Source organism: Carlito syrichta, unplaced genomic scaffold (genome assembly GCF_000164805.1).
Source record: "Carlito syrichta isolate Samal-C Ts95f unplaced genomic scaffold, Tarsius_syrichta-2.0.1 Scaffold149526, whole genome shotgun sequence".
Taxonomy (NCBI): domain Eukaryota; kingdom Metazoa; phylum Chordata; class Mammalia; order Primates; family Tarsiidae; genus Carlito; species Carlito syrichta.
Window position 1 is genome coordinate 9502 of NW_007093622.1, and position 12969 is coordinate 22470.

The 12969-nt window shown below is 38.6% G+C and overlaps 1 protein-coding gene across 1 annotated transcript in view; it reads left to right on the forward strand.

The window, feature by feature from the left end:
* The window catches only part of LOC103251933 (cytochrome P450 3A21-like), a gene marked incomplete at both ends in the record, with an annotated part of 30772 nt that overhangs the window by 624 nt on the left and 17179 nt on the right, over nucleotides 1-12969 (forward strand). Inside the window, 1 exon segment of the mRNA XM_008050546.1 lies at nucleotides 12409-12461. Coding sequence (XP_008048737.1) covers nucleotides 12409-12461 — 53 coding nt within the window.

Here is a 12969-nt window from a genome sequence, read left to right on the forward strand (position 1 = left end):
TATCTTTTTTGTAGAATGATTTGAGTTCCTCCGGGTATATCCCAATAGGGGAATTGCTGGGTCATATGGAAGGTTAATTTCTAGTTCTTTCATAAATCTCCAAACTGTTTTCCAGAGAGGTTGTACAAGTTTGCGTTTCCACCAGCAGTGTAGAAGCATTCCTTTTTCTCCACATCCTTGCCAGCATCTGATGTTGTTTGTTTCATTAATGATGGTCATTCTTACTGGGGTTAGGTGGTATCTCAATGTGGTTTTGATTTGCATTTCTCTGATGAAGAGTGAGACTGAGCACTTTTTCCATGTGTCAATTGGCTGCCCGTATATCTTCTTCTGCAAGCACCAGTTCGATTCCATTGGTAAAAATGCTCCTGAAGAAGCCAGGTTCGGTGGCTCAGCCTGTAATCCCGCGCCTTTGGGAGGCTGAGGTGAGTGGATTGCCTGAGCCTGCGGGTTCGAGACCCACCTGGGCAGCAAGACCTCATCTCTACAATTAATAAAAAAATCAGCTGGGCATGGTAGCACATGCCTGTAATTCCGGCTACTTGGAAGGCTGAGGTGGAAGGATTGCCGGAGCCTAGCAGTTCAAGGCTGCAGTGGCCAGGAGCGGTCACTGCACTCCAGTCTGGGCGACAGAGTGAGACTCCAACTCAAAAAAAAAAACATGTTCCTGAAGAAAGTTCCATGGTTTTATACTTTCAGAAACAGTGTGTAATCCCTGTTCAGATGATAGCCAGGTCATTTGCTAAATCTCATGCGCCTTGGGTTTGCCTCAGTAGAACACCCCAGATCTCTGTCAGACAAGTGCTCAGTGTTCAGAACTTGAGGTTCTGACTTTGTGAACAGCATAAAGAGTATCTTCCTCTTGCCTGATGTAGAATCCCATAAAGGAACAGTTGTACTCAGCACCAAGAGAGAAGTTCGGGCTCAGTGGTTCAGCCTGTTATCCCAGCACTTTGGGAGGCAGAGGTGAGTAGATGGCCTGAGCCTGCAGGTTCAAGACCAGCCCGGGCAACTTGGTAAGACCTCGTTTCTACAATGAATCTACAATGTGCCACATATGGTAGTGCACATCTGTAGTTCCGGCTACTTGGAAGGCTGAGACAGAAGGATCACCAGAGCCCGCAGGTCAACACTAGGGTGACCATGAGTGTGCCACTGCAGTCCAGCCTGGGCGACAGAGGGAGACTCCAACTCAAAGACAGAGAGAGGGAGAGAAGCAGAAATGGGGCCTTGGCTCATGCGGTTCATGCAGCTGATTCAAACTGTCCGATCTGTAGCATGAGCTAATGAATAGCCTTTTCTTTCTTTCTCCTGGACAGCTTTGAAATGTGGGCTTATCAGGCCACCTAAGTATTCACCATCAGGCAATTGGTACTTACTTGAATTCTCTCAAGAACTGTTAAATTCTTGGCAGGTATTTCTACAACTTTATCTCAACTTCTGCTCCCTGTGACCACTTTTACAGATTTAAGAGACAGAACAAGAGAGTTCTGTTTTACCTTTTTTTTTTTTGTCTTCAAAGCCAACATGCTGCGGGTGAGTTTGAACAAGAAGTGGGGATATGAGACAAGACAGTGGCTATCGATCAACTTCTAACCTAAAATGAGTTTTGTTTTTTTTCCCAAAAAAGCAAAATCACTTTTTTTTTTTTTTGAGTTGGAGTCTCACTCTGTTGCCCAGACTGGAGTGCAGTGGCTGCTCCCGGCCACCGCAGCCTCGACCTGCTGGGCTCCGGTGATCCTTCCGCCTCAGCCTTCCAAGTAGCCGGAATTACAGGCATGCGCTACCACGCCCGGCTGATTTTTTGATTTATTGCAGAGAGGAGGTCTCACTGCCCAGGCGGGTCTCGAACCCGCGGGCTCAGGCAATCCACTCACCTCAGCCTCCCAAAGGCGTGGGATTACAGGCTGAGCCACCGAGCCAGGCTAGCAAAATCACTTTTAAAAATCACTGAAAATGGGATGATTAGACAAAATTATTAAAAGTTTAACTTAGAATGTAACATGTGCCACACGAACCATTAATTTTGGCTGAGCCTTTGTGGCTAACATGACCTAATGTACCACCTGGGGCTTGGACCCTGCACAGAAAGTCATGAGCTCACATCAAAAAGGCCAGCAGTACAGATTTCACACAGGCTGCTCTCTGGCCCAGATTTCCTTTCCCATAGATCTGAAGCTTGTTTCTCAAATTCTAACTCTCCCAACCGGGACTTTCTTTTCCTAATTGCCATCTAAAATTTCATAATCGTTTACCCTCTGAAAAAGCAGTAATTTCCTCTTCACCTTTCCCTGTTCAACTCTTCAGTGGATACACATTTCTGGCACTTCGTCCGCATAGTGAAAAACATCACAACTGAAACTTAGAAATAGGAATATTTCTTTTTAAACTTCAAAAGTGAAAACTCTGAGCAAGCATTGTAATTTGCTGCATCCTGTGTGTAGAGGATGCGTTTCCTAATCTTTCCCATGTTGACCTGGAACCTGAAGTGTAAGTCCAGTTTCTCACTTACTCATTTTCTCACTCAACAAAATGCCTTAGACTTATTTAAGTCTGTTAGGCTAAAAGCAGTCTCTAGCATCTTTAATGTCCTGGTTCAGCATCCTGGGCCACTGAGAAACTCACAGACACCACTAGCACCGATTGCCACGGAAAAATTTGTATGGAGATGACAGTGCCACACACACTCAGAATGAAAGCCAAAGCACTCTACAGCACTGACGCTACAGGGACATCTATTGGAAATAGTCTCTCCTTATGAAAGCCAATCCACAAAATTAGAAAAAACCACTGTTGCATCATATGTGCAGAAATCAACACAAAGACACAAGAGACATACAAAAGCAAGGAAACATGACATCTCAAAATAAACATGATAGTTGCCCAGAAACAGATTTTATTGGAAAAGAAAGATATGAAATGCCTGAAAAGAATTCAAAATAACAATATTTTTAAAGATCAGCAAGATACAAGAGAATGGAGATAAACAATATAAAGAAATCAGAAATAGAATTCATGATCTGAATGAGAAATTTATTAAAGAGATAGACAGGATAAAAAATACAACTAACAGAAAGCCCGGAACTGAAGAAAGCAATGAATAAAATAAAATAAATCACCCCACAAAGTAGAAAAGGGAAAATAATCAAACATACAATTAAGAGCTTCAAAATAGACGATATCAAGCAGCAGAAAGACTTTCTGAATGTGAAGATAGATATTTTTAAATAACCAGTAAGAAAAAAAAAAGAATAAAGAAAACTATGTGACATGTAGGACACCATAAAGCGTTCGAAATTTAGACCTTTTGGTGCTGCAGAAGGAGAAATAATGGGCAAAAGCACAGAAAATCCACTCAAAAAAATGGTAGTTTAAAACATCCTAAGTCTTGAAAGAGATATAGACATGCAGCTATAGGAAGCTCAAAGATTCCCAAATAGATGCAATACAAAAAGTTTTCTTTAACACACACTCAGAATCAAGCTACCAAAAGTCAAAGACAAAGAGAGAATTCCAAAAGCAACAAGAAAATAGTGTCAGGTCACATACAAGAGAATCCTCAGACTAACAGTGGATTTCTCAGTAGAAACTTTACAAGCCAGGAAAGAAAGGGATGATTTATTCAAATGTTAAATGAAAAAACTTTCTAGTGAAGAATGCTATGCCTGGAAAAACTATCCTTCACGATGGACTATTACACAGTCATAAAGAAGAAAAAAACTATGAACTTCGCAGTAACTTGGATGAACTTAGAGGCTATAATATTGAGTGATCTATCACATAAACAAAGAACTGAGTATCACATGTTCTCACTCATAAGTGGACCTTGAACAGCTATCATAATACTATAAGAAGGGGATTGACCGTAGTGGGAAACTGCCAGGGGAGGGGAGACCACGCCTTATCAACAAGGGTACCTGCACAATGAACATTTGTATACCTAATCCTGAATTGTACTCCACATAATGGAAATAAATAAATTATAGAATTCTCATATTAAAAAAAAAAGAAAGAAAACGGCACATTGGGATATTTAGAAATAAAGAAATATTGGCCAGGCTCAGTGGGTCAGCCTATAATCCCAGCTCTTTGGGAGGCCAGGGCAAATGGATTGCCTGAGTTTATGGGTTCAAGACCAGCCCAGGTAACTTGGCAAGATCTCGTCTCTACAATAAATCAAAAATTAGCTGGGCGTGATAGCATGTGTCTGTAGCTCCAGCTACTTGGAAATGCCACTGCACTCCAGCTTGGGTGACAGAGTGAGACTCCAACTCAAAAAAAAAAAAGAAATATTTTGTCTACTGCTTTCCTCCATTGGTTTAGGAAAAAAAATCTATAAACACTTAGAGAGAATGCTAAAGCCAATGTGGTAGAATGCTAACATTTAGACAATCTGACTGAAGGGAGGAACAGAAAACTTTGTAATACTTTGCAGTGTTTCCCTAAATGTGAAATAATTTAGAAATAAAATGTTATAAATTTTTTTTAAATGAAGGAGAAATTTCTCCTAAACAAGCAAAAACTAGGGCTTTTGACAAAGTCCAGCATCCATTCTTGATAAAAACTCTTGAACACCTTAAAATAGAAAGAGCCATCTACAATAAACCCACAGCCAGCATATTACTAAATGGACAGAAATTGGAAGTATTTCCCCCGAAAACCAGAACAGGACAAGGCTGCCCACTCTCACCTGTCCTGTTCAACATAGTGTTGGAAGTCCTAGCTAAAGCAATCAGACAAGAGAAGAAAATCAGAAGAATCCAGATAGGAAAAGAGAAAAGCAGGCCATCCCTCTTTGCAGATGATATGAGCCTACACCTGGAAAACCCAAGGGAATCTGTCAAAAAACTCCTGGCACTGACAAAGTACTTTGACAAAGTCTCAGAGTACAAAATTAACTTGCAAAATACAGTCACATTTTTATACACCAAAAACAAACAGGAAGAGAGCCAAGTATAAAGTACAATCTCATTAGCAATAGACACACACACACACACACACACACACACACACACACTCACACACACACACGAAATACTTTGTCATTTTCAAATAGCTGGAGAAGTGAAATAACTTTACAGTGAAAACTACATAACACTACTTAAAGAAATCAAAGATGACACAAACAAATGGCAAAATATTCCATGCTCATGGATTAGAAGAATCAACATTGTTAAGATGTCCATCTTACCAAAGGCAATCTACAGATTCAATGCAATACCCATTAAATTACCATCATTATTCTTCTCAGACCAGGAAAAAATAATACAGAAATTCATAGGGAAGCAACAATGACCATGAATAGCCAGAACAATCTTCAGCAAAAGAAACAAAATAGGAGGTATCATACTCCAGGCTTTAAAGTTTGTAATAAAGCTACAGTAATCAAAATTGCCTGGTATTGGTACAAGAAGAGGCATACAGACCAAAGAAACAGGATATAGGTTCCACAAGCAAAACCTCAATTTCTCAACCAACTCATCTTTAACAAAACCTCCACCAATAACCAACTGGGAGAGGAGAAATTTTATAGTAAATGTTACTGGGAAAACTGAGTGACCACATGCAGAAGAATGAAACAGGATTCCTACCTATCACCATACACAAAAATCAACTCTAAATGGATCAAAGACCTAAACTTAAAACTATAAGAATCTTAGAAGACATAGGAGACACACTTACAGAATTCAGAGTAGGCAATCAATTCCTGATCAAAACCCCAAAAGTCCATGCCATAAGAGATAAGATAGACAAGTGGGACCTCATCAAACTGAAAACCTTCTGCAAAGCAAAAGAAACCATCAAGAAAGTGGATGGACAGCACACAGAATGGGAAAAAATATCTACCAACTGTATACTGAGAAAGGTCTAGCATCTAAAACATACAAGAAATTCAAATGTGCCAAAAGAAAAAAAAATCTCATTAAAAAGTGGGCAAAAAGTCAATTCCTGATCAAAACCCCAAATGTCCATGCCATAAGAGATAAGATTGATAAATGGGAGCTCTTCAAACTGAAAAGTTTCTGCAAAGCAAAAGAAACTATCAAAAAACCAGGAAGACAGTCCATAGAATGGAAAAAATATTTGCCAGCTGTATATCTGACAAAGGCCTAACATCTAGGATCTACAAGGAACTCAAACATGCTGAAGGGGGGATAAAAGCTCCATTAAAAAGTGGGCAAAAGACATGGATAGACACTTCTCAAAGGAAGACATATGGGCAGCCAACAGACAAATGAAAAAGTGCTCAGCCTCACTAATCATCAGAGAAATGCAAATCAAAACCACATTGAGATACCTTCCAACCCCAGTAAGAATGACAATCGTTAGTGAAACAGATGATGGTGAGGATGCAGAGTAAAGGAAACGCTTCTACACTGCTAGTGGGAATGCAGGTGAGTTCAGCCTCTGTGGAAAACAGTGTGGCAATTCCTAAGAGAATTACAAATTGACTTTCCATAAGACCCAGCAATCCCCCTACTGAGAATATACCCGGAGGAACTCAAATCATTCTACAAAAAAGATACCTGCACATGCATGTTTATTGCAGCACTATTCACAACAGCAAAACCATGGAGCCAACTTTGCTGCCCATTGAAGGAACGCTGGATTTTAAAAAATGGTACATATTCACAATGGAATATTACACAGTCATAAAGAGGGACAAAATTATGGACTTTGCAGCAACTTGGACGGACTTGGAGTCTATCATACTCAAGTTATTCATTTCTCTATCACAGAAACAAATAACTGAGTACTACATGTTCTCATGCATAAGTGAACCCTGAACATTTACCATAATACTGTAAGAAAGGTATTGGCAGTAGCCAGAAACTGCCAGGGCAGGGGGAAGGCACACAGTATCAATAAGGGTACCTGTACAATGACCACTGTATACCTAATCTCAAAGTATACCTCACATCTTTAAAATGATAATTTAAAAATTTTTTTTTAAATTCAGCATCTCTTCATAATAAAAACACTCAACAAGTTAGGCATGGAAGAAACATATCTCAACATACTAAAGGTCATATATGGCAACCCCACAGCTAACACCATATTGAATGGTGAAAATCTGAAAGCCTTTCCTCTAAGGTCTGGAAAAAGGAAAGGGTACTCACATCCACCACTCTTATTCAACATTGTACCAGAAGTCCTAGTCAGAGCAATCAAGCAAGAGAAAAAATAAAAGTCATCCAAATTGGAAAATGGGAAGTCTAATTGCTCCTCTTTGCAGATGACATGATTTTATATCTAGGAAAACCTAAAGACTGACTTTATCAAAAACAACTGATAGACATATTCAGTAAATTCGCAGAATACAAAATTAACATACAAAAATTGTTAGTATTTCTATACCCCTATAACAAACTATCTGAAAAAGAAAACAATAGCTACAAAAAATACACTTAGGAATTAATTTAGCCAATGAGGAGAAAGACTCCTCCAAATTCAATAAGACATTGATGAAATAAATTAAAGATACAAACAAATGGAAAAATACCCCATGCTTAAGGATTGAAAGAATGAATTTGTTAAAATGACCACACTACCAAAAGCAATCTAAAGATTCAGTGCAATACCTATGAAAATACCAATACCAGAGAAATACAAAAAGTAATCTGAAAATTTATATGAAACCACAAAAGAGTCTAATTAACCAAGGTAATACTGAGCAAAAAGAACACAGTTGGAAGCACTTTACTACCTGATTTCAAAATATACCACAAAGCTATAGTAACCAAAACAGCATAGTATTGGTATAAAAACAGACAGACCCAAAAATAAAGTCATGTATTTACATCCAATTGACTTTTGACAAAGGCACCAGGAACCTATTTCAGAGAAAGAATACCCTCTAATATGGAAAAACTGAATATCCATATGCAGAAAAATAAAACGAGACCTCTATCTCTCACCCTATGCAAAAGTCAACTCAAGCTAAAGTGTTTCAAATAAGAACCAGAACAATAAAAATACTAGAACAAACCATAGAGGAAACACCTCAGGACAGGCAAAAATTTTAAGGCCAAGACTGTAAAAGCACAGGTAGCAAAAATAAACAAAAATAGACAAATGGGAATATGTTAAACTAAAAACTTCTGCACAGCAAAGAAAACTATCAACAGAGTAAAAAGACCACCTGTAGAATAGGAGACAATATTACAATAATAAACTATTCATCAAACAAGGGAGTAACATCCAGGTCATAAAAGGAAGACTTTACCAAAAATATAAATATCCAGGTTATAAAAGGAGTTCAAAAGCCTCAAGAGAAAAAATAAATAACAATCCCATTAAAAACTGGGTAGAGCCGGGCTCGGTGGCTCAGCCTATAATTCCACGCCTTTGGGAGGCTGAGGTGAGTGGATTGCCTGAGCCTATGGGTTCGAGACCCGCCTGGGCAGCGAGACCTCATCTCTACAATAAATCAAAAAATCAGCCGGACATGGTAGCGCATGCCTGTAATTCCGGCTACTGGGAAGGCTGAGGCGGAAGGATCTCCGGAGCCCAGCAGGTCAAGGCTGTGGTGGCCGGGAGCGGCCACTGCACTCCAGTCTGGGCGACAGAATGAGATTCCAACTCAAAAAAAAAAAACTGGGTAGAGTATCTGAGTAGATATTCCTCCAAAGAAGACATGCAAAAAATGGCCAAAAGGTATATGAAAAAAAATGTGTAACATCACTAATTATCAGAGAAATACAAATAAAACCACAATTTGATATAATCTTATCCCACTTAGAATGAATATTATCAAAAAGACAAAAAATAACTTTCCTACAGCAGTGAAAATTAGTGTAGCCATTAAGGAAGACAGTACAGTGGTGTCTCGAAAAACTAAAAATAAACTTACCATAGGATCTGGCAATCACACTATTGGATATCTATCTAAAGAAAAGAAAATCAGTATATCTTCTCACCACATCCTCTCCAGTCATCAATTATTTTTTGAGTTATTGATGATGGCCATCATGACTGGAGTTAGGTGGTATCTTGGTGTGGTTTCAACTGGCATTTATTTGATGACTAGTGAAGCTGAGCTTTTTTCATGTATCTTTTGACTGCTCATATGACTTCTTTTGAGAAGTGTATATTCATATCTTTTGCCCACTTTGTGATGGGGCTGTTTTTCTGTCTTTGGCACATTTGAGTTCCTTGTGGGTTCTAGATGTTAGGCCTTTGTCAGATATACAGTTGGCAAATATTTTTTTCCCATTCTATGGGTTGTCTCCTTGCTCTCTTGAGGGTTTCTTTGGCTTTGCAGAAGCTTGTCAGTTTGATGAGGTCCCACTTGGCTATCTTACCTCTTATGGTATGGGCACTTGGGGTTTTGAACAGGAATTGGTTGCCAGTTCCAATTTCCATAAGAGTGTCTCCTGCATTTTCTAAGGTTCTTATAGTTTGAGGTTTTATGTTTAGGTCTTTGATCCATTTAAAGTTGATTTTTGTGTATGGTGGTAAGTAGGGATCTTGTTTTAATCTTCTACCTGTCCATCATCAATAACAAAAAACAACAGATGCTGGAGAGGATGCAGCAACATGGGAACATTTCCACACTGTTGGTGGGAGTATAAACTAGTACAGCCTCTGTGGAAAACAGTGTGGCGATCCCTAAAAGATCTAAAAATCAACCTCCCATACAACCACGCAATTCCTCTACCGGGAACATACCTGGAGGAACTCAAATCATTCTATGAAAAAGATACCGACTCATACATATTTATTGCAGCATTATTTACAATAGCAAAAACATGGAACCAACTGCGCTGGCCATTGAAAGAGGACTGGATTAAAAAATGTGACTTACATATACACAGTGGAATATTGTATATCTAACCCTGAATTGTACCCCACACGTTAAAAATAAAAAAATTTTTTCAATCCACCTCTCAAAGGAACACCCACACCTGTGTGTTTATTGTAGCACTATTCAGGAATTGAATAAACCTAAGTATCCCTGAATGAATGAATAGATAAAGAAAATGTGGTGTGTATATATGTAATTGAATACTCTTCAGCCATAAGAAAAAATGAGATGGGATATTATGCAGCCATAAAGAAAAACAAAATTATGAACTTTGCAGCAAACTGGATGGAATTAGAGTCTGTAAAACTCAGTGATTTTTCACACAAACAAAGATCTCGGTACCACATGTACTCACTCATAAATGGACCTTGAACATTTATCATAATACTATAAGAGATTGGCAGTAGTAGGATACTGCCAGAGGAGGGGGGACACATAACATCAATGAAGGTACCCACAGTTTACCTGTATGATGACCATGTATGTATCTAACCCTCACTTGGACCCCACATTTTAAAAATAAAATACAAGCCAAGCTCGGTGGCTCAGCCTGTAGTCCCATGCTTTGGGAGGCTGAGGTGAGTGGATTGCCTGAGCCTGTGGGTTTGAGACCTTCCTGGGCAACTTGGCGAGACCTCAAATCTACAATAAATCAGAAAAATTAGCCGGGCGTGGTAGCGCGCACCTGTAGTTCCAGCTACTTGGAAGGCTGAGGCGGAAGGATCGCCGGAGCCCAGCAGGTCGAGGCTGCGGTGGCTGGGAGCGACCACTGCACTCCAGTCTGGGCGACAGAGTGAGATGCCAACTCAAAAAAAAAAAGAAAAGAAAAAGAAAATACAACAATTTAAAAAGAAAAAATGAAATACTGTCACTTGCAGCAACATGCATGGAACTGGAGGTCATTGGGTTAAGTGATATAAGCCAGGCACAGAAAGATAATAAGTATTACGTGTTCTCTCTCATAGGTAGGAGCTCAAAAAGATGATCTCATAAATGAAGAGAGAAGAAAGATAGTTACCAGAGGCTGGAAAGGGTTGGGGAAGGGGAACGAGAAGAGGTTGATAATTGGTACAAATATACTGTTAGACAGAAAGAATAAGCTCTACTGTTCAATATCACTGTGGGGTGACTATGATTATCAACCTATCCACAGTCAATATATTGTGAATCTCAGAATAACTGGAGGAGATTTGAAATGTTACCTGCACAAAGGAATGGTGAATGTTTGATGTAATGAATACCCTAAATATCCTGATTTGATCATTACACATTGCATCCATGTATCAGAATATCACACGCACCCCATAAATATGTACAAACACTATGTATCAATAAAATTTTTTTAAAAGATTATACTAGTTTACCCTAATCAAGAAACTGAGTAAGTCCCATCACAGTTTTCTGAAATTCTACATATTATTTTGTAAAGGAGATTTCAACCCTTTTCAGTCCTTTTATTCAATTATGGCAAAAAATAAGACATGATAGACAATTCTTTGAAAAGATTAATCATATGCAAAATATTTAACCACCCCTAAACTTAAGTATTCTTTCTCTGATAACATCAAATAAATGAAATAACATTAAATTGGCAGCTTGAGTGTGTAGAGACCAAGGGCTTTCCCTTTGTGCTGTTTACATTAAATCATGTTAGAATGGTTTTGGCCACAAGTAACAGAAATCCAACTTACAATTACTCAAATAACCTGGCATGTCAACTAGGAGGTATATACCTAAGAGACATGAAAAAATATGACCATGCAAATGCTTGTGCATGAATATTTATGATAGTCAAAATTGGAATCAACACAAAAGTCCATCTACTATTGAATAAATAGGCAATATGTGGAATATCTATACAATAAAATATTACTTATTCATTTAAAAAAACAACAAAGTACTGATGCATGCTACAAATGGATTAACTTTTAAAAACATTATAGTACATGAAAGAAGCCAGACACAAAATGACAGTTTATTATATAATTCCATCTATATGAAATATCCACATTAGGCAATTTCATCAAGACCGAAATTCGTGGCTTTTAGGGATTGTATGAATGAGAGGATCGGAAGGAGTTCAAAACAAAAGTCACTAGCATCCTTAACTTCCTAATTCTGCTAGAATTCTAGAGAGAGCTCATGAGAAAAATTGAAAAGAATGCTGAATTAAGAGATAAAAGAATGTATATATCCTAGAGACACTTTCTCCTTTCCTTCCACCTCAGTTTCCTCACATGCCCATGGAGGCGATAATTTAGGGGACTTTAAGACTTTAGAGACAATAGGTATACAAGGAAAAACACTTTCAGAAAGACAAGAAGTTATTTAGTATTCACAGACAAGGGTAAGTTGTTCAGTATCAATGATACTCAGAGAAAATGCAAGAGTGACCTTAAATTCTCCATTTCAAATACTTCCTCTCTCCTTTATAGGCCGTCCTTTTCCCTGAGGTGTCTCTGAATGACAGCCTCCTTCTAACTGCCAGTAAAAAATGAGAAACCTGGTTACATGGAATTCAATTCTTTGGGGTGCCAATTAGAGGTAGGGTTCAGTACATTTAGGTTAATAATTGAATTTCATTTTGTTTCTCTTTCCAGGGTGTTTGGAATTCTGACATAGAATGTTATAAAAAGTATGGGAAAGTGTGGGGGTGAGTATTCTGGAAACTTCCATTGCATAGACTTGCTGCTATGGCAAGGCATCCTGATGCAAGGAGAACAATCTCAGCCCAGAGCCTCTGAGGATCAGGCTATCTCTTCCAGAGCTTGTGGAGACTTGGACTACTAAGATTCCCATATGTCACAGGTGTCGAGGTCTGCAGTCTGAATTCAGCTGAGAACATTGCATAGCTTCACTTTTCACCAGACTTCAGTGGAGCAGAGACTTCTAGAATTACTTTCGGGTCAATGTCTGTCTATTCCCCTCTTCTCCGTTTGTCTTTCCATAGGTCCCCTTTAATTGTGTGACATGCGTTATCTAAAATGTTCTTCCCACATCGATTCACTTTTATGTCAGAGCCAAAACTCTTTCATTTAAATTTTGGATTTAACATTTGCTTTTAAAAGAAGTGCTGGGAGATAGAGATAAACAGATTGGGAAACCATGTATCCTTCCATTTTAAAAAACTTATCTGCAAGTGTGGAGTTTTTTGTTTTGTT